This window comes from Polypterus senegalus, chromosome 2 (genome assembly GCF_016835505.1).
Source record: "Polypterus senegalus isolate Bchr_013 chromosome 2, ASM1683550v1, whole genome shotgun sequence".
Classification (NCBI taxonomy): Eukaryota; Metazoa; Chordata; class Cladistia; order Polypteriformes; family Polypteridae; genus Polypterus; species Polypterus senegalus.
The window spans coordinates 151,604,771-151,628,075 of NC_053155.1; the positions used below are offsets into that span (position 1 = coordinate 151,604,771).

The window sequence follows — 23,305 nt, forward strand, 5'->3', positions numbered from 1 at the left end:
AAAGAGTGTCGGGCAGAGTCATGATTATGAAGCTGGAAATTGGAGGTGTGATGATGAATGTTTTTAGTGCAAATGCACCACACGTTGGGTGTGCAAAGGGTGAGAAAGAAGATTTTTGGATTGAGTTAATTGAAGTGATGAGCAGTGTACCCAAGGGACAGAAAGTGGTGATTGGAGAGGATTTCAATGGGCATGTTGGTGAAGGGAACAGTTTAGACAAGGAGGTGATGGGTAGGTATGGTGTCAAAGAGAGGAATGAAGAAGGCCAGAAGATAAGTGGATTTTGCCAAAAGGATGGACATGGCTGTGGTGAATATGTATTTTAAGAAGAGGGAGGAACATAGGATTACATACAAGAGTGGAGGAAGATGCACACAGGTAGATTACATCCTATGCAGAAGAGTTGTTCTGAAGGAGATTAAAGACTGCACAGTGGTGGCAGGGGAAAATGTAGTTAAGCAGTATAGGATGTTGGTCTGTAGGATGACGTTGGATATCAAGAAGAGGAAGAGTGAGGGTGGAGCCAAGGATCAAATGGTGGTAGTTGAAAAAGGAAGACTGCAAGTTTGAGTTTAGGGAGGAGGTGAAACAGTCACTGGGTGGCAGTGAAGAGTTACCAGACAGTTGGGAAACTACAGCACATGTAAGGGTGACAACAAGAAGGGTGCTTGGCATGACATCTGGAAAGAGGAAGGAGGAAAAGGAAACCTGTTGGTGGGATGAGGAAATACAGGAGAGTATACAGAGGAAGAGGATGGCAAAGAAGAACTGGGATAGTCGGAGAGATGCAGAAAGTAGACAAGTACAAGGAGATAAGATGCAAGGTGAAGAGAGGGAGGGAGGGAGAAAACGGCCTGTACTGATTGGCTAGACAGAGGGACCGAGCTGGGAAAAATGTGCAGCAGGTTAGGGTGAAAAAGGATAAAGATGGAAACGTACTAACAAATGAGGTGACAGTGTTGAGCAGATGGAAAGAGTACTTAGAGAGGCTGATGAATGAAGAGAATGAGAGAGAGAAGTGTATGGATGATGTGGAGATAGTGAATCAGGAAGTGCAATGGATTAGCAAGGAGGAAGTAAGGACAGCTATGAGAAGGATGAAGAATGGAAAGGCCATTGGTCCAGAGGACATACCTATGGAAGCCTGGAGGTGTTTAGGAGAGATGGCAGTGGAGTTTTTAACCAGATTGTTTAATGCAATCTTGGAAAGTAAGAGGATGCCTGAGGAATGGAGAAGTGTACTGGTGCTGATATTTAAGAATAGAGGTGATGTGCAGTGCTGTAATAACTACAGGGGGATAAAATTGATGAGCCACAGCATGAAGTTATGGGAAAGAGTAGTGGAAGCTAGGTTAAGAAGGGACGTGATGATTAGTGAGCAGCAGTATGGTTTCATGCCAAGAAAGAGCACCACAGATGCAATGGTTGTTCTGATGATGTTGATGGAGAAGTTTAGAGAAGGCCAGACAGAGTTGCGTTGTGTGTTTGTGGACCTGGAGAAAGCATATGACATGGTACCTCAAGAGGAGCTGTGGTATTGTATGAGGAAGTTGGGAGTGGCAGAGAAGTACATAAGAGTTGTACAGGATATGTACGAGGGAAGTGTGACCGCTGTGAGGTCTGCGGTAGGAGTGACAGATGCATTCAAGTTGGAGGTGGGATTACATCAGGGATCGGCTCTGAGCCCTTTCTTATTTGCAATGATGATGGACAGGTGAACAGACGAGATTAGACCGTAGTCCCTGTGGACTATGATGTTTGCTGATGACATCGTGATCTGTAGCGATAGTAGGGAGCAGGTTGAGGAGACCCTGGAGAGGTGGAGATATGCTGTAGAGAGGAGAGGAATGAAGGTCAGTAGGAACAAGACCGAATACATGTGTGTAAATGAAAGGGAGGTCAGTGGAATAGTGAGGATGCAGGGAGTAGAGTTGGCGAAGGTGCATGAGTTTAAGTACTTGGGATCAACAGTACAGAGTAATGGGGATTGTGGAAGAGAGGTGAAAAAGGGAGTGTAGGCAGGGTGGAATGGGTGGAGAAGAGTGTCAGGAGTAATTTGTGACAGACTGGTATCAGCAAGAGTGAAAGGGAAGGTCTACAGGACGGTAGTGAGACCAGCTATGTTATATGGGTTGGAGACGGTGGCACTGACCAGAAAGCAGGAGATAGAGCTGGAGGTGGCAGAGTTAAAGATGTTAAGATTTGCACTGGGTGTGACGAGGATGGACAGGATTAGAAATGAATACATTAGAGGGTCAGCACAAGTTGAACGGTTGGGAGACAAAGTCAGAGAGGTGAGATTGCGTTGGTTTGGACATGTGCAGAGGAGAGATGCTGGGTATATTGGGAGAAGGATGCCAAGGATAGAGCTGCCAGGGAAGAGGAGATGAGGAAGGCCTAAGCAAAGGTTTATGGATGCGGTGAGAGTGGACATGCAGGTGATGGATGTAACAGAACAAGATGCAGAGGACAGAAAGATATGAAAGGAGATGATCCGCTGTGGCATCCCCTAAAGGGAGCAGCCGAAAGAAGAAGAAGAATCTTTCAGCTAAGGTTAAGATTTTTTTTATCTCTGGTGATCTTGAGAAAGTTACTCATGTTTTTATCTTTTCTCATCTTGATTACTGTAACTCATTGTATTCTGGGATCTGTGCCCTAATAAGCAGGTTGCAGTTGGTTTAGAATGCTGCTGCTTATTTTTTGGTTGTGGCAAAAAAAAGTTTGCTTCTGTATCTCCAGTTTTAGCCTCTTTACATTGACTAACAGTTACCTTTAGAAATGATTGAAAAATTTTGCTGCTGTTTTTTTAAATTGCAACATGGATATGGTCCTGCCTATTTTTCTGAATTGTGTTTTATACACCAGCTCTCCAGAGAGCTTAGATCTATCGATCAGTTTTCTCTTGTTGTCGCTCATACTAAGTGCAAGACTTGTCTGTGGAATTCTTTACCTAATTACATTAAGGAGTCACCTTCAATTGAACTATTTAAAACTAGATTGAAGACGAATTTCTATTCTCTAGCTTTCTGTGACATTCAGTGTTACTGCATCCCCCTCCTCTTTGTCATTTGTTTGTTTCAAGTTACTGCTGATTAAATTGTATTTTATTGTGTTTATTTTATTTTTGTTTATTGTTTGTTTTAATGTCAAGCACTTTGGCTACAGCATTGCTAAATTTGTTTTAAATGTGCCCTATAAATAAATTGATTTTGATAAGAGCTTCAATAGGAGAAGAATTTTCCTTTAGTTTGGTGAGGTGCTATACCTGTTTTTTTTTTGGCCAAATTTTTTCTAATTCTAAACACAATGCAACACAGCATTTAAAAAAAGAGAAGTTGTGCTAAATCTAGGGGTGTAACTTTTTCCACATGCAAAATTTGAATTAAGGTTTGTTTAAATTACACACTGGAGTGCAAAATGTAATTATGGCATGGCGTTAATTTTATAACCTTTATCTTTAGGCACTGTTTATGAAAATCAAAGCTTGATATGTTTAAAAAGAAAAAACATTTCATATGGGTGTACTTATTTTTTTCAAATAAGTGCAGGTCCCACTGTGTGTTTTGAATTCTTAACTCTTATCTACAGTCTGAGTTGTAGCTGTTTTATTTGTCCATGACAGAGTGAATGTTCTAAGTTTATATTTAATATTTATTTTATATGGTTTATATAAGCATGATGCTGTCACAAATGTATTGTAACATTCATTCTCCTTGCTGTATTTTGTTTCTTCCACATGATGGTAGTATAATACTGGTAAAATCAGTTCTTGCTTTATGGGTTTATTGAAAATAATTACAATATTATCTTGCTTTTTTATTTTGAAATATTTGTAAATGTAACCTACTGAGTGTTTGGTTAGACATAGAGATGTTTAATACTAAATTCAAAAATGTTTTTAAAAAGGTTTTAGCTTGAGAATATCATTGTCTGTGTATAGATATTGATATTGATTATTTGCTGTATGTCTGTTATTGATAGGCTTTGAGATGCAGTCACAAATGCAGTTTCCTTCCTGCTGTATTTTTTGTTTAAACTTAAGTGCAAAGTACCATCATTAAATGTTTTAAAAGCTATCTGTACCAATTAACTTGTTTAGGTGGTATTTCATAAAATACTATATACAGTATAATGTATATGTGTGTGTATGTGTATGTATATATACTGTGTGTGTATTTGTATGTGTGTGTGTGTGTGTGTGTGTATCTATATATAATTTAATATCTAAACATTTATAAAGATACACAATTATTAAAGGTTTAATAATTGTATATCTTTTTAAATTCTAAGATATTAACGATTATGTAAAGTTGATAGGTTAAGTTAGCCGTTTTTATCATGATATGTCTCCCTATTATAAAAGAAAATCTTGAGACAAAACTTTTGCCAAGAGATTTTTGCAAGTCCCGCAAGACGAGACTTTTGCAAGAGATTTTTTTAAGTCCTGCCCTCCTCTCTACCATTTTCAACCACGGTCCTCTCACCTCTCATTCGTGTGAATGTTTTTGTCAGACACAGCTTTTGCGTTCTCAGCTCTTATAAATTTTTTATGTTTTCCTCACTTTAAGTTCCCAATAAAAGAAGACTTATTATGTCCAAATCTTATTGAAGAATTTAATTCTGAAGGGTTACGGCAAATTGGTTAAATGTGCATCAATAGACTATGCTCAAACAGTTGGTGGTGATGTTGCGGAAGATGAAAACATCAGCTTACAATATGGCATAGAATATCTACAACCGTTAACACTGCCCGGTCTTCCACCAGCAATTTTACTGTTGAAAGAAGGATGTATTGTAATGTTATTGCATAATTTATGTCTGAGTGATGGGCTATGCAATAGGATAAGTTTAGTTGTTTTCAAAATTGGTCGAACAATTCTGACATGTAAAATTATAACAGGGGACAAGAAAGGTAATGTACATCTTCCGTGGATAACATTAGACACCAAAGGAGATCTTGATATGCCCTTCGTATTAAGACGTTTACAGTTTCCCATTAGAATAGCGTTTTCTATGACAATTAACAAATCACAGGGATAAACATTTGAAAAAGTCAGTTTATTTATTAGAAAGATAGAAACAATATTCACGGGCAGTTACATGTTGCATTGTCACGATGGAAGTCCAGTCACGGAATCAAAATTCAATGCAATATCGACGAAAAGTTAATTAAAAAAATAGTTTTTACTGAAGTTTTACAGTAAAAGTGTAATTTTAAAAAGTATAGTTGTGTTCATTTCAAAACCAAAGAGAACAAAAACATATAACACAACGAATACCTCTAACGCAACATGAAACATAATTTTCTTTCAATTAACTATGTTTTACATTTTTTTTACTATGTTTAATTAGTTGCTGTAATGTAAAATAGTTCTATTATGCATATGTAACAATTCCCATGATAATAGCAATCTGTTTAAATTGTACATCCGCTTCCCCATACGCGTAGCACCCTCCCGGGGTTGGCGAGCGAAGTGAGCAGGGGTCAGATTCCCCTAGTTTATAAAAGTATAATAAGTGTGTGTGTATATATGTATTACATGCTTAAGTCTGATCACAATCTGATACTTGGGTTGTTACCTAGTAGGTAACGCTTGTGGTTGGTCGGCAGACATATGAAGTGCATGCACCTGATGAGCCCCACTTAGGGTGAAACTCGTTTCATGTAGTCTTTGCATTATTTGGCAGGTACTAAATATCATATAAAGTATCTTTTAAGATCCTAGCATTTAGAGATGTTGCAAAATATGTAGCAAATTGCTGACAATTCGTATTTTTTATATACTCTATACATTTTAACATTCATGGTTATTATGCTTTAAAAAACTTATAATGCTGTGTTAATGTGATCAATAGTGTATACATTCTTTCAACATTTTCATAGTAAATGAAACCCTAGTCTTCAAACAGAATCAAATCAACTTGGTTTCATATTCCAAGTGGGGCAAAGCAAGAATTAGACCATTAGTTTTTCTTTTTGTCCTCCTGCAGCTCTTGGGAGAGAATTGAGCACAACCCAATCTGAATAGGCACAAATTCTAGAAAGGATTTTTTCCCCTACTGTCTTTAGCGCAATTTCTCTAACTTAAGTGAGCTTAAAAGGGCATTCTCCCTGTTTGGCCACAATTATGGTACGCACCATTAGAGTTTTTTTTTTTTTAATGGCTTTTCTTTCATGTTGTGGCTTTTTTTTTTTTTTAATTAAAAAAAACGAGTGATACAGTCCCCTCTGTTAAGTTTGATAGCATCAAATTACTTTATATTCACTATAGTGTTATTAATATTTTGAAATATGGATTTAACATTTTGTACTTTTTATAGTGCTAAAAATGTTTCTCACATATATGTCATTGGCATTTTTCATATGCACAGTAGAGAAATATTATGTGAGAATACCCCTAAAAACTGTTTTTTTCTTTTAATATTACCACCATTATTATACATTAATTTTAAGATTTAACACCAGCACCTTATAAAAATGTTCTCGCCAAACCCTGACACAGGCAAGAGACAGGTTTTGCACCCAGCACATGTTTTTTTTTTTTTTTTATAGCTCTGTGCACACAGTAAACCAGCATCAAGACACAACACAGTCCAATCTGTGCTGCCAGTCCATCTACCTCCACTCCTCCTCAGGCTTTGTCCTCTTTCTCCTGACTCTGGCCGATGAATGGTGGAGATTGGCCCTTTTTATAGGACACCTGGAAGGACTCCAGATGTCCAACAAACCTCTTCAGGCTGCACTTTCAGGTGTGGTGGAAGTGTGGCCAAATAGAGCCCAGCAAATGTTCATGCGCCCCCTGGGTGGAGCTTCTATCCTCAAGACCCATGGCCCCACAGGAAGCCAAGGGGGCTGCCCTCTGTCGATCTGGGGGAGAAACGTTCTTAAAAATACTCTCCCCCCAGTCCTTCCATGCTCTGAACAGGTAAGGGCTCTGGCGTGTCCGCCATAAAGTACTAAAAGTAAATCAGGCATCATAATAGCGCCACAAAGTAAAATACATCCCGCAGCTCAAAACAATGTCTATGTGTGAAAGGAATTGACTCCAGTGGTGTTGTTGTTTTTCCTTTAAGAACTTTATTTCTAACACAACTGACAGGCAGACACATCCTGAATAGCAAATGAAAATTCTTATAATCTCATGAAAATTTAAGTTCAAGGAGATGGAAATGTTGGCTTTTTCAACATATTTGAACATGTAAACAGTACCTAAAGGAAATGGTGCTTTATGCTTGTTTTTATACAAGTATAATTGGTCTTTTCAAGCATTTATTTAAAAAAAGTCAGTAAATGCATTGGTCTACTGGAGAAAAAGTAAGTATACCCTTGGCCCCAGAAGCTGGTATGGCTCCTGTTAGCAGAAAGGACTTCTTGTAGGTATTTTGCATAACTGCCCACCAATCTATTGACATTAACTTCGTGAAATTTTTTTACCATTCCTACATTCAAAATTCCTTCTGTTGCAAATTGCCTGTGGGGTTTCTTACATGTGTGCCCATTTCAGAATAAAAAAAAAAACGGCAGTGGGATTTAAATCAGGGCTTTGACTAGGTCAGTCCATAACCTTCCATTTCTTCTTTTTGAGACATTCTTTGGTGGAGTTACTAGTGTGCTTTGGGTCATTATCATTTTGAAAAGTCCATGTCTGGTTTAACATCAACTTGTGGACAATTGGCCTCACGTTCTCCTCAAGCACAATATGATATAATATAGAATTCATAGCTGATTTGATAACCTCAAGTGTCCCAGGCCCTGAGTCATCAAATCAACTCCCAACCATAGTATTTCCACCATTATGCTTTATGGTTTATTCTGTAAGGGGTTATCTGAATCTAATAATTCTCTCTTGAACCCCAAAGATTCAGTGAATGGAAGCTTGTATGCTTCACTAACATTTGAACCAGAATCTTATCATGCTGTTACTTTCAGCTCTTGAAGAACTGTCAGTATTCTCGTACAGTAAAATCACTTTCTTCTTCACAAGCTTTATGTGCCCGTATTCTGCTTGCTCTATCACTGCAAATGCTGGGTCAACAACACGGCCTCCATCACCAGCTGCTGTTCACTGGATGAATATATGCGGGCAGCTGGTGATAGATGAGTTTCTGTTTTCAGGTTAAAAGTTGCAAGGGTTAAAGGCTAACAGCAGGAATATGAAATTCTTAATATATTTTGATTAATTTTGTGAACCCTGCAGCCCACGTTACACCTTGTGTAGTCCGGTTGTGATAAAAAACTATTTTTAGTAAGTTTTTTTTTTTTCCCAGTTAGTCTTTTCAGCTTCTTTAATAGTTCTGTTTAGTTTTGGTTTTTCATTTCGGTTTTATTAATTATTTCAGTTTACGAAAATGTTTTTTATTGCTAGTTTCAATTTTGTGTGTGGAGATGTATTAGCCAAAGTACAGGAGGTGTGATGAAATATTTAAACACCCAAAGCTAAGACTGAAGAGTGTCTGATGCGTATATTAGGTACATAACTGAGTGTTCACACCTTCCTTTTCTGAAAGTTTATGCAATTTAGTTCCATTTGCACAATTTTAAAGAAAGATGAAAGTTGTGGGATGCTTTGAATATTGTTTAATTTAGTTAAGATTTAGAAAGGGTATTACCATATTCTTTTACATCACCTTGGTCTCCGTAATGTGGGAGATAGTAAAGTGTCTAGCCATGCTTGTGCACAGTTGAAAGTATAGACTCGGGAAGATGTATTTGGTTATTTCATTTCCAAACATTTCATGTCAATAAGGTCAGTATCTTGAGTGAAAGCAATTTTTGCAATATCGAGGTGTAATGAAAACTCCCATCTTTCTTTCATTATAATCCTTGAATCATAACTTGTTTAAAGACAGAAAAATGAGTTGTGAAAATTACTCAACATAAGAAATCATAAGCATGATAACAAATGGCCTGGCAGAGCACCATAATAATGTATTCTGTGCTGTCAGGACTTCAGCACTGCCTTGACTTTAGGGCTGCACTAACAAAAAAAGCCTCTCTTTTCTGCAATAATGTGAGGCAGTTAGTAGTGATTTTGCAGGCTATTTATAGGCAGTGTGTACTTTTAGTCTAGTTTTGTAAAGCTGTTATTCCTATATCCAATTTCTGTGCATGTATTGCTTATAGTTTACAAAATAATTTTTTGTGTAGCTAGGCTTCTTTTTCTTACTTTGGAGGCAACATTTACTTACTTTGGAGCAAAAGGTTTGAGTGAATGACTGGAATGTGATTGTAATGTGATTTTGGCAAAATGTATCGCATTGATGTCCATGATATACATTGATAAATGACAGAATAGTAACAGTACAAGATTAATTTTTGAGGAATGGATTCCATACTATTAATATTAATGCGTTCGTTCTTAATTTTTTGGTAACAAAATTTGGTTAAAAAATAGGATAAGTGACAGTCTATAAATGCATGTCACTTAAATCAAGGAATAAGAATGTCACAAACTTTAAATACCTAAAACAATAAATGATTTTGATTAATAATTAGCAAACCTTTGAGACAAAGTTACCAATACTTACAAATCTTATTAAAGAGTTTTTACCACCAAAAAAGCAAATCAAAATGTTCAATTACATTCTTTAAAACTATAAATGTGTCATTTGAGAAAGTCTTTACTATTTCCATTGTAATAAAAATATTCAAAGAAAATCATATAATCAAGTATTAGTTAAAATTTTGACTGTTTATAAAATCACTAGCCATGTGCGCCCAACTACGTTGCGCGTGTGAAGGGCTCCCTGTTTAAACGCGGCTGCCAGTCGTGAACTGGGCCCTTCGTCGCACAGCATTATGATTTTTTATAAGGGAAACAAAGTTACAAAAGAAAACCCTTGGATATTGATTCGATAGGAACGGCCTATTCGGAATCACTGTCCGAATCGTAATTATGTGGTGGTGTAGGAGCATTTCTGCTTCTGTCCGTTCACAGTCTGTCTTGTTTTCACGACGCTGTCGTTTCCTCTCACAATCTCTTCTCAACCTTTCTCCAATCTTGCAGGTTGCTTTGTGGCAATCCAAAGAGTAAGGCAATATACACGGAGCAATGGTTATAAAAGGGGGACACATAGGTATCCAGGCTCTTTAAAGCATAAATAGGGATCACTTCACTGACATGTGAGCAAGCCACGGTACAACTGTGAGACAACGTACCAATAATAATTTTCGGAGCGTGCTGTTATGTTGTCATTCATTTTACCCACTGTCTTTCTTTCATTCATATGTTACGTAGGCACGTACCCTTTATCTTCGGCAATCTCATTCTCTAATCAGGCCTCAGGAGCTAACCAGCGTAACACTGTCCACCACCTCTTTCGTTATTCCGGCATATTGTTGACATCCGTGAGTAACAACAACGTACTAAACTGGAAGGTGGTCTACGCATGCGTGGAATTGGCGGCAAACAAAGATCAAGATCTAAATGAAGATCTCTTTAGTTAATTTAAAGCACAGCAATTTGTTTAGTTTGAATGTCTGTGTTTTGAGGTGTGACTGGAGTACTACAGTCTTCAGTAGTATAAGCCTGGAGGAGATTCTTAATGCAATGCCTATGTTTTAGCTGTCTCTTTACTGCCATCTAGTGCTTCTTCTAATTCATTCGCAGACAAACAAAGATCAAGATCCAAATGAAGATATATATAGAGATGGTCATGAGGTCAACATATAATGGAAATATAATGAGTTTCATGTTGTTTGTACCGAGAGGCTTGAATTATTCAAGTGTCCTTTCTTTCCTTCATGACAGTGGCTCTCCAGCACTATATTGTTTTAATGTTGGTCTTTCTGGTACTAGGAATATGAGCCAAACAGACATAACCGCTGCGAAAACAAAGACAATACATGATTTAATACACTGAAAACAAGATAAGTGTCCCATCTTTTCAATTTTCACAAATCCTTTTCATCCTACATATGGAAATGCTACTCATTTAGCCTTTTTATATTGAGACATTTGTTTCTTGTTTAATTTTTTGGCCCCCAAGCTCCAAAAAAAGCAGACTTGTGACTGCCACAAATGTCTGATAAAGATAGACACTGTATTTTCTTAAATAAATAGGTGATTTATCTATTGACCTTCAAAGTGTTGTTCAGCACAGGAACTGGTCAATGAGTTTGTTGTCAATGTTTTCTCAGTTGCTTTTCCAAAAAACATTATTAGAATTCTAATTCTTTTGTGTATCTTAGGGTGATGGTCATCATTTGTACCCCCTTTCAAAACATAAACAACATTTGTGTAAGAAAATGAAATGGACAGCAACTGCATAAATTAATAAATATCCTTTAGCAAATATGCCATGTATTGTTTCTCTTCACTGTACAATAGTTGGCCTTTATATAAAGATGTACAGAGTGTAACCTTCCTAACAATGTAAAACTGGAGATTTTTGTGTGCAGCTTTATAACTCCTCCCAACCCCAATTTTGCACAGGTATGTCAACTATAGGATCATATACCATGCTCATGTAGAAGACCGCACCATTTAAAATTTTCTAATCTAATCGTGATCATAACTCGATGGCTGTAATACTGTTTTTGTGCCAGTTTTTATTAGCCATGCCAGGTATGTATTGGTAAGTCTGTTTCTTCAGCATACCTTTATCATACCTATTGTGGAAAATATGTTTTCAAAAGTACAAATGCTGACTAGTTTTTAAATTATTATAATTATTTTTTGGTATTTTGAATTTAGCCATTTTAAAATTTGATAATGGGCACAGTGCTTGAAGTTAAATTTCATTTGATCATTTGTTGGAAAGTGAAGTAGTATTTCACCACCTTTGCAGTGTTTCAGTTTTTGTAGCTGCTGTTAAAATGTGGACATGAACTGTAAATAATGTAACAACAGTTGTTTAGATATTTTGATATACAAGTTGTGTGTAAGATCGTGTCCTCCTACTGTGTGTACTCACAAACTAGGAAAATACCCCATTGTACTTTACCTTTTTTGCAAGAAATATACAAATGCCCTGTAATTAATTTTTGTGTCTTGAATCTTATGCTCTCGAAATGGGCTCCTGCTCCTCATGACCTCAAGATAAGATCGAATCGATGGATTGATGAATATAAAAACAAATGAATTCAGTAATTTTAATCATTAAAATTATATCATTGGTAGATTTATAGTACTAAACTCTTAAAACTGTTTGTAAGATGGCAATCATTGTTAATGTGTATTTAGTATGTAGATTTCTGAAAATGCTGCACATTTTACAGTTGCAACTTGTATTTTTTATCATATGATATTAGGTTTTAAATGCTCATGTCTGTCCTAAACCACTATATTGGTTGAAGAAACGATAAATAAAATATCTTTGTATATCTATACATCCATCCTTCTAATCTGCTAATCAAGGGAAAAGTCATGGGGCAGGGATCCCCTGGACATGGAGCCAGTCCATCTCAGTTCTTTGTATAAATTGGATGCTAGTTTATGTTAAGGTTTTGTCTAGTCGAGCCTGTCCTATAAAGTGAAACACCATCCATCCATCCGTTTTCTAACCTGCTGAATCCGAATACAGGGTCACGGGGGTCTGCTGGAGCCAATACCAGCCAACACAGGGCACAAGGCAGGAACCAATCCTGGGCAGGGTGCCAACCCACCGCAGGACACACACAAACACACCCACACACCAAGCACACACTAGGGCCAATTTAGAATCGCCAATCCACCTAACCTGCATGTCTTTGGATTGTGGGAGGAAACCGGAGCACCCGGAGGAAACCCACGCAGACACGGGAGAACATGCAAACTCCACGCAGGGAGGACCCGGGAAGCGAACCCAGGTCTCCTAACTGCGAGGCAGCAGCGCTACCACTGTGCCACCGTGCCGCCCAAAGTGAAACACCAGTAAAACCAAAAGTTTTATTTTTCCATTATCTCCAGTACCAGTAATATATTTATTATAACATTAGAACATTTACAAAGCTTTGTATTTGCCATTTTTAATCATAGACACAGCCTATCCAACACTAACCCTTCATTATTGGGAACAAAATTTAGACACACTGGGCCAAGTATGGAAAACAGAGCAGGCGTGGAATATTTTTAAATCCTTAACTTCAAAGAGCAGACTGCTTTATGAATAACAGAAAATGAACAAACAACCTAGTACAGACTCAATTTTACTTTTTCACATTGCTGTCAAAACTCACACACACGCTATATCAATATTGAAAGGAAAGGAAATGCAAATAGTTTCATTTATTTATAACTAAATAACATATTATTTAATTTTTTTTATGTCAAACCACTCACAAAGAAGCACCAAAGACATGAACTACGTGGCCTATTAAGATAGGAATTTTAGGCATAAATAGTCATTTGAATTTTCTCTGATACTTTAGTAAATGTTAATCGAGTTAATGTTGAAATGTTTTTTGGTTTCATTAGGGTTATGGTTACAATCTGAGTCAGTACTTTTGTCATTCTGTTTCTGGTCAAGCAGGGCTGCCTCAAGGGTAAATGGTGCCTTTGGGCAGTGTTAGCAGCAAGTTCTTTGGCAATCTGTGCACTTGTGATCATAACTGAAATTGTAGGCAGGTGTGGGTGCTGCTTAATCTGACTGTTGACTTTAAACTGTCCCCCTTTGAATGCCTGCGTGTGATTGGAGATGAACTGGCTTCCTATCCAGGGTTGATTTCCATTTTACAGCCTAGCTGTGTGCCACAATGAATTGGTTTCCATCCAAAACTATGTGTTAAGAAAAGGTAAAGCCAATACAAAAACAGGACTGAGACGCTCTAATGTAATAAACTGCTCCCTGCATACGGACGCTCCTCTAAAAAATGCTGCTTTATCGCGGTGCTTCGGCATACTTAAAAGCCCAAAATCACGTATTCATTTTTTGATTGCTTTTCTGTCACGCGCTCTCTCTCTATGACATTCTCTGCTCCTGACATGCATTCTTTGAAGAGGAAGATATGTTTGCATTCTTTTAATTGTGAGAAAGAACTGTCATCTCTGTCTTGTCATGGAGCACAGTTTAAACTTTTGACTAAAGGGTGTTATTTCATGTCTAGAGGGCTCTAATAATGTTAACAGTGTGGGAGAGTTTATAAGGGCTTAAAATATATAAAAATAACCATACAAACATATGGTTTCTACTTCGCGGATTTTCATCTATTGCGGGGGGTTCTGGAACGCAACCCCCGCGATTGAGGAGGGATTACTGTATATACAATTTTCACATTCAACAATCCATTAATTCACAAATATGCAACTGTGGACCAACTAGTTAGGAATTTAAAGATATCTAATACTAAAGAACAATCCCTGAATTTTTTATACATTTAGCATCATCAGTTATGACTTATGGGACCCTTTTTTTTTTATTATTATTATAATTGTTTTACATTACATTATACTAGGGCCATGTCATACATGACTAATAATATAGCCTGCAGTTTCAGCACAGAAAAGTACAAGTAATTGAGTCTTTTGTTTATTTTGGAGTTACATTTAAAGTCACTTCTAAAAAAGTTCTGCTCCATCCAGAATAGCTTTTCTTCTTTCATCAACACCTGGAGACCAGACTCTTTATTGGACAATGATGTACCATTGAAAGATTTAGCAGAAGCAATAGAGAATGTGCTCCCTTCTTTAATAGCCACAGAGCAAACTGGTAGCTATTTAATGTATTTAACGTCCAGAAGCCATGGTTTTTCTGCATCAGTTGGGCTACATATTTACTTTTGTACATGTACTGGGGTTAGAGCAAACTTATGCTGATGTATTAAACCATCAGATTCCGGCCTAAAGGTTTCTGTTCATACAGATATAAAATACTGACCATCACCACTGTTATTTGCTGTTGCTGCTGAACCATAGACTGTCATTGTTTGCAAACACCCTGAGATTCAGGGGATGGTAAGGAATGAATTTCATCTAAATGTTTATTTTGGTAATGATATGGTGTTCTATAATACTGATCTATATTCATTACTTCTAACACTACTATAAGCATTATTTAATAGTGGAATTCTATATTTTTCCCAGTGAACCAACTTGCATGTCAGCTGATCACCTTTCTTTAATTGCTTCAAAAGAGTTCAAATAGTTACAGTCACAAAACAAAGCTTTAAAGGTCTATGTAAAAGCATTTTTTTCATATCAATTAAAAGAAACAGACAAAACATTAATAATCTCTTCATTATGCATTAGCTGGAAAAATTAATACTTTTCAAATGAATGCACATTTAAACAATTTTTAAGAGTATTTCTATACATATAAAGTTAAATGCAGTCATTCCTGTTTTGTGGCCAAGGCAACTGGAATAGTTTTCTTCATCCTGCTACCACAAGTTTGAGAAGCTATGATTAGCAATTTTATCAAAGGATGGATAAATGGACATTTTAATGGTAAATGAACAGAGCAGTGTCTATGGGTTAGAAAATTTCTTGCTTAAAATAATTTTCTATTATAAAAAGATTACTGGTAAAACATCCATTGTAAATATATTGTTGAAACTGTGAAAAATGTAGTAATGCAAAATTACGTTTACTTTATATTTCTCCCAGACTGCATCAGAAGAGCCTAAACGCAATTACAGACTTTGTCATCGAAGAATGAAGGACAAATACTCCATTTCAGTTACTGTGAGGCCCAATCTACATTTGAAGGAGCACAAGTTCAAGGGTCTAGTAGAAAAGTATGGTATTTTGCTTTTCTAACTTTAAGATTGTTATGCAGAAAATATATCTATATAAAATTGGTTTAATTTTAAACTGGCTTTTCACTTGTATAAGGAAAAAATATTTATTTCATGAGATTCTGCCTGTTTATTCCAGGTTTAGTGTTAGGGATATTTTACAAGGCTTTTCTTATACTAGTGTTGTTATGATTCAAGGTAATAATTATAAATTCATTAAAAATTTAATATTTCAAGCTTGAGTCTCTTTTTTTTACCCGCCAATTTATATAGCTGTGGAGTAAAATCCATTCTTCCTGGCTGCAACACACTCTAGTACACCATTCTTGGAATTGGTGAAGTTAGCTAAAAATATGTCTCTTACTGAACAAAGTATGCTGCATTTTGGCTTTGCACTATAAGATTCAGTAACAGTTTCTACCCTTGTTGCCTTAACGTTTTTATTTCAGCATATGGAAGCCATGCTCAGTTGGATTTAAGTTGAATGGCTTGGTCATTCAAGAGTTTTTAAAATTTTTGTTTAGCTTTTAAAAACTCTGCATTGTCCAAAGAGTTTGGAGGCATTTACTGGAACTTGAGCAAATGTTTCTATACACCTCAGAATTCATTGCTCCACTATTACGATGCAAAGTTACCGATGAAGACGGTTGTATGCTTACAACGCTTGACAGATGCCGAATGTCACTTCAACATAAGTCCTGCAAATACTAACGTAATTGAAACAAACCATGAAACTCAAAACGATTTTGACAGCAGCAATACAAGCTGTGAGAAAACAGTAAAAAGGAGGCGTGTCCGACGTTGTGGTACATTTTTTAATGCAGCTAGATGGAAACAACTTTGTGACGCTGCTGCCAAATACTCTTAGAAAAATACACAAGTTAATAGACATGCTGTCGCTAAATACTTGCAGGCAAATCCACAAGTTCATAGAAACGCTGACGCTAAATACTCGCAGAAAAATCCACAAGTTCATAGAGACGCTGTCGTTGAATACTCGCAGGCAAATCCACAACTTAATAGAGACGCTGCCGCTAAATATTTGCAGGCAAATCCACAACTTAATACCGGGAATGCCTGTTAAACATCTTAGATTCACGAGTAGCGATTTGGGTAGTGAAATGTCCATCGAGGTGATCACCATCGATCAAAGAAGTGTCACTTACCGAGTGGTTTCCATTCCCGGAGATGCCACCTGCCTTTTACATTCTCTGTGTTACATATTGCACGGCCATATCAGGCTCAGTCTTGATATCCGGAGCAACATTGTGTCTTGTGTATTGATTGACTGGGAGTGGACTGATGATGGTACAGGAGATAATTATACTACACAGGAGCACTATAAGAGTGAAATGTTTAAATCCTTCACCTATGCTTCTGCATGTGAGTTGATGGCTGCCGCGGAATTATTTGTTTGTTGCTTTCAAGTCTACCGAAATGGCCAAATATTTTACACCTTTGGAGAACCGCCAATGGCTCTTAAACATCTTAGATTCACAGGTGACGATTTGAGTAGTGGACACTTTGATGTTTATGAATGTTTCAACTCTCAAAAGCTGTATGCGAAGTTATCGATGAAGCCGGTTGTATGCTTACAACGCTTGACAGACGGCAAATGTCACTTCAACACAAGTCCTGCAAATATTAACGTAATTGAAACAAACCGTGAAACTAAAACCGATTATGACAGCAGCAATTGAAGCTGTGAGAAAAAAGTAAAAGAGGCGTGTCAGACATTGTGGTACATTTTCTGATGCAGCTAGACGGAAACAACTTTGTGACGCTGCCGCCAAATACTCGCAGAAAAGTCCACAAGTTAATAGAAACGCTGTCGCTAAATGCTTGTAGGCAATTCCACAACTAAATACCGGGAATGTCTGTTAAAAATCTTAGATTCACGAGTAGCGATTTGGGTAATGAACACTTTGATGAATGAAACCTGTTAACTTTACAACGGTTGACAAACACGGAATGTAACTTGAACACAACACGTCCTCCAAATACGAACCTGATTGAAAGAAATAACGATGACAGCAACACTCATAACAGTGGCAAAACAATTACATTGCCAATCATGTTACGTTATTTTTAAAATGTTTACTTTTCTTTTTCATAACTTATTTAACACACTACTTCTCCGCTGCGAAGCACAGGTATTTTGCTAGTATTCTTGTAGAATTAGGTTTTTCAGATTTTTCATTGCCAGATCTGAGATTGTTTACTATACTGATTTGTGTTTTTAACAGGTTAATTGTATTTCCACCACCACCAGCAAAAGGAGGGATAGCAGTTACTACTGAAGACCTTGAGTGTTTGGATAATGAACAGTTTCTTAATGATGTCATCATTGATTTCTACTTAAAGTAATTGTATTGTGCATTTTTTACATATGTTTCCATTTCCAGATATATTTTAGAATGCATTGTTAAAGACTGACCAAATGTGACTTTGTTTCAGAAGAGCATGCCAAATGTTTTAAACTATATTTGCAACCTACTGCAAAGCATAACTTCAGCCTTGACATCTTTAATAACTTACTTCTGCTTTTTATGTTATGAGTGGTTTTAGTGCATTCACACTTGCATAGTTTTAGAAATCACAATGTTACTACATTGCGATTTAGCATGTAAAAAAGAAACAAAGGAAAAAACCTAAAATAACTGTTTACTTTTCTTAAGGTGTGAAATATTAGTACAATTGTTAGTTTTACAGTTACACAAGTTAAAAGTGAGATTATTGTTCAGTTGTGACTTCTGAAATTACCATGTTGCAAAGAATCTATGCATATTCTTTCCTTTTCACCTAATGTAAATGGGTTACTATTTGTTTTCAAAACAGAGCAGAACCTAAAACAAAGCAAATTGCCGTCAAAATTTGCATTTGCATATATCAGATAAATTTATCTTTTAATGCATATTAAAAATTGATGCAGGATGGGATTTGAAGTGCAAGGTATTTTTTTTATGGCTGAGGTTTAACAAAGCAGTAAAAATCTATTTCTGAATGAAATACATGCAAAAATGTGTTCATCACATCCATAAACTCACCTTGAAATTGATCTACTAGCTTTTGACACTTTAATGACACAATTTATGTGTAGAATCCTAGCAACGACTTCCTGTTGTAAAAACTGTTGTAAAGCAGAACAAAGCCTTTTGTTATAGAATACCTAATTTGTTCTTGCATAAAAAAGTCAAGTACAACCCAGTTCCAAAAAAGTTGGGAACACTGTGTAAAATGTAAATACAAAAAGAATGCAATGATTTGCAAATCTCATAAGCCCATAATTTATTCACAATAGAACATAGAAACATATCAAATTTTTAAACCATTTTAAGAAAAGAATAAGGTCATTTTGAATTTCGACATCTCAAAAAAGTTGGAACAGGGTCATGTTTACCACTAGTATCCTCTCTTCTATTAACAACAATCAGTAAATGTCTGGGAACAGAGGAGACCAGTTGTTGGTCTTTTTCTTTCTAGTCTGATATAGGATTCTAGCTGCTTAGCAATTCTGGGCCTTTTTGGCATATTTTCCATTTCATGATGTGCCAGATGTTTTCAATTGGTGAAAGGTCAGGGCTGCAATCGGGCCAGTACAGCACCTGGACTCATCTACTACAAAGCCATGGTATTGTAATAGATGCAGTATGTAGTTTAGCATTGTCTTGCTTTAATATGCAAGGCCTTCCCTGAAAAAGATGTCTGGATGAAAGTTTATGTTGCTGTTAAACCTGTATATACCTTACAGCACTGATGGTGCCTCTCCAGATATGCAAGCTGCCAATTCCATAGACACTAATGCACCCCAATACCATTAGTGATGCAGGCTTTTGAACTGAGTGCTGATAACAAGCCGAATGGTCCTTCTCCTCTTTAGTCCATATTTTCCAAAAAGAATTTCAAATTTTAGCTTCTTTGGCAACAGAATAGTTTTCAGTTTAAAATGGGCTTTGACTCAGAGAAGACTGTGGTGTTTCTGGATCACATATGGCTTTAACCTGCATTTGTGGGTGGTACGGTGAACTGCATTCACAGACAATGATTTTTGGAAGTGATTTCCACGACAATCATATCTGTTTTTAATGCGCTGCCGACTGAGCGCCCGAATATCACAGGCATCCAGTATTTATTTTTCGGCCTTGTCCCTTTCGATTTCTCCACATTCTCTGAATCTTTTGATGATATTATTTACTGTAGATGATGAGACATTGAAAGTCTTTGCAATTTTACATTGGTTCCACAATTTATAAACACATTTTTTTACAGATTGGTGAACCTCTGCCCATCTTGACATCTGAGAGACTCTGCCTCTCTAAGATGCTCTTTTTATACCCAATCATGTTACTGACCTGTTGCCAATTGACTTAATTAGTTGCAAAATGTTCCTCCAGCTGTTTCTTTTTAGTACCACTTACTTTTTTTCCCCCTGTCCCAACTTTTTTGAGACATGTCGCTGGCATCAAATTCTAAATGAGCTAATTTTCAGTGAAATAGTACAATGTCTCACTTTGAACATTTGATATGTTTTCTATGTTCTGTTGTGAATAAAATTTTTGTTTTGCAAATCGTTGTATTGCGTTTTTATTGACATTTTACACAGCATCCCAACATTTTTGGAATTGGGGTTGCACTAGGTGCAAATAAGAAATAACCATCGTGGAACTAAGGCACACAAATAAACAAGCGTCCCTTTTACAATTGCCGAATACTCCAGCATTACCTTTTTTTTTATTTGTCTATAAACTTTCACTTATAGACCGTGCACTTATCTTTAAAATGGCATAATTTTGTTTATTCACATTCACATGATTTAAATATAATAATTATAAAAATTAAGGTAACACTTTATTTTAAGTGCTGTAAGATGCATTTATCAGTCATTTACTACTATGTAACAAGACCTTAACATACACTTCGTTGGCTCTTTGTAACACTTACAAAGCACGAGTAAAGTGTTTATTTGTCTCTGCAGTGTGACCTACTAACAATACATCACTTTGGAGTGGTCTGAGGTGGCTTAGCTGAGGCTGACTTCTGTTGATATTACATATTTAGTAAAAGACCTGTTACCATCATGTCAGTATGCCACACTGTACATTGAGGAATAACCTATTGACTGGTATTTTATACGTGTTATGAAAACCAAAACAAGCCTTTGTTAAGGTCTTGTTACATTAGCGTAAATAAAGTAATACAAGTGTGTTTTTGCAGCGCTTTAAACTAAAGTGGTGCCAAAATAAAAACTTGATGCCGTCTCTTCCAATGTGCATAAGATACTGAAGAATATCAGGTTGACTTGTATAATGATACAGTGATGTTAATTTAATTTCAAAACAATTAAAGAAATTCATTGCTTAACGAAGCACAACTCCATATTTGTTTTATAAAGGAGCAACCTTAAAGAACAAACATCTTAGAGGATTTAAGGCTTGCATGACGAACTAAAAAAGGTTAATGCTTGATTTAACTTTATAATCCATTTGAGAAGCTCTACAAAGATGCTCATGTAGCTACTTTAATGCTGTAGTTGTGTGTAAAAGTTGGGAACCTCCCCATTCGTAATCAGTTCTGTATGTACAGAAGCCAGCTTTAACTCCATATGGCACACTACTAAACAAGTTATAGTGTGTGTTGTAGATCCTCAAAAAGAAGAGGGTGCATCTAAATGTTTGTTAAAAGTTTAATATTAAAGAAAGTTTAATATTAAGGTCCTGAGAAGTTTACTCACATTTTGATTTTCACATGATTCCAATGATGAACCATAACAGTTAAAATCGGTGTTTGTTTGTTTTAAGGACTTTTAACTCTCTACTTACAGAAGTACTTGAAAACAAATGTAACTGATGTTTGCAAAATAAACAGACTATAAATGCAAAAATACATCTACAAATTTAGACAGTCAGAAGTATTGTCAACAAGTGGATGTCAAATGGGAGTTTCTGAGCATATAATAAAAAATTAATCAAAGCTTATTCAGTATTGCCATTATTCTGTAAAAATGCAGGTTACGTTTTTTCACGAGTTAATTTATTAAGAGAACAGCAGCAAGATTGAGCAGGAAGCTCTAGCCAAATACAGGTAGTGGGTCATTGTCTTTTACCGACTGACCTCTCCTTCATATTCCATCATTATCACTTGCAGATGATAAGATTCCTATTATTGTGCCCTGGCTCCTCTCATGTGTACTGTGCCTGGTATACCTCTGACCACTTAACTGGTTCCTCTCAATTGGTAGATGTACAGGTATTAGAACTCCCTTTATGTTGGTAAATGAGTATAATATTTATGTATATGTGCAATCCTGATAAAAAATTACTGATGCTTAGCTAAACAGTCAGAATGTTAATAATTTTGAAAGTGGTAAGATGATTCTTCCTATGCATTTAATATCTATTAATTTTTTATACTATGTTCCTTTCAATTCATTCTGGTTGATAGCTGGTTATGTCCTTTACTCTTATGGCAGGTACTTAATGCTGGAAAAGGCACCAAAGAATTTTGCTGAGCGTAGTCACATTTTCAGCAGTTTTTTTTACAAACAACTTACCCGAAAAGACACCCCAGAAGAGGAGAAGTCAAATATTTTGTAAGATTATTTCTACCAGTTGTTAATTTCTGCCTATTAATCTTAATTTGCAGGTCTTCTTTTATATGTATCTTTCAAAAGCATTCAATGATAATGTAGGTATTTTTGAAGCTTTTTATACACTTGTGACGTGCTTTCATTTGCCATGGAAACTTGCATTGTTTAATGAGTTCATTTATAAATTAAAAAAAGTTTCTTCCCCAGTGGCTTGCAGTGAGTGTGTTTACATATACACACATACAACTGGGGAAATAACCCGGTTAAGGCAGAAACCTGTTTTTTAAAAGTCTGTGTTTATTTGCGCAAGTAATCATTTGGAGTTCTCCTTTGGCAAAACACTCCAATGTCATTAAACTTCACAAATGAGTTAAGTGTTGTCATCAGACACCATATGTCCGAAAACAAGTATGAAGCCTCTAATATTTTCCAAGTAGTGTCCCTTGGAAGTTTTTATAAATCTATTTAGTCTTTTGTGTGTTGTAAAATAAATAACATCCATTTTCTTTTTACATCCTCAACCTGAGCTACCAGTGATTTGCAGTATGAACACTGTCCACTCACCCAATCACACTGTTTTGGCATATCTATATCAAACAGCTGGATTAAAACCAAACTGACACTCTATTAATATTTTTCTGGTACTGGATTGTACGCAGCACACGCTTTTCTGCTTGGCTATGTAATTTAGCACTGTAAAGGAACGGTGCTGCTGTGATAATAATAATGCAGATTTTTTTTTACTTCAATATAATAAGTATTGTGCTGGGTTACTTGTTACTTCAAAAAGTAATGGAACGACTTAACACATATTACTTTTTATGCATCACCCTGCCTCTCTCAAGATTGTGCTACTAAGCTTAGCACTGTATGTTCAGCTCATCAACATAAATTTTGTGATTTCTGAAATATTTACACATTATTTCAACCAGCAGAAGGAATAATGCGATCACCCAAGCATTTTTCTCAGGAAATTTACATTATGGGTATTTCCACCTATGGCTGCCGAAAGTGTGTGTGATGCTAATGCGCGATCAGTGTGTGGTGACCATGCACTATAATAG

General features: G+C 36.3%; 1 protein-coding gene across 4 annotated transcripts in view; it reads left to right on the forward strand.

Moving 5' to 3' along the window:
- Positions 1–23,305, forward strand: part of senp7 (SUMO specific peptidase 7) — a 190,703-nt gene that overhangs the window by 147,922 nt on the left and 19,476 nt on the right. For all 4 annotated transcript variants that reach the window (XM_039744831.1, XM_039744832.1, XM_039744834.1 and 1 more), the window contains 3 exons: positions 15,525–15,655; positions 17,902–18,018; positions 22,125–22,244. In XM_039744831.1, the coding sequence (XP_039600765.1) occupies positions 15,525–15,655; positions 17,902–18,018; positions 22,125–22,244 (368 nt within the window). The remainder of the gene's footprint in view (positions 1–15,524; positions 15,656–17,901; positions 18,019–22,124; positions 22,245–23,305) is intronic.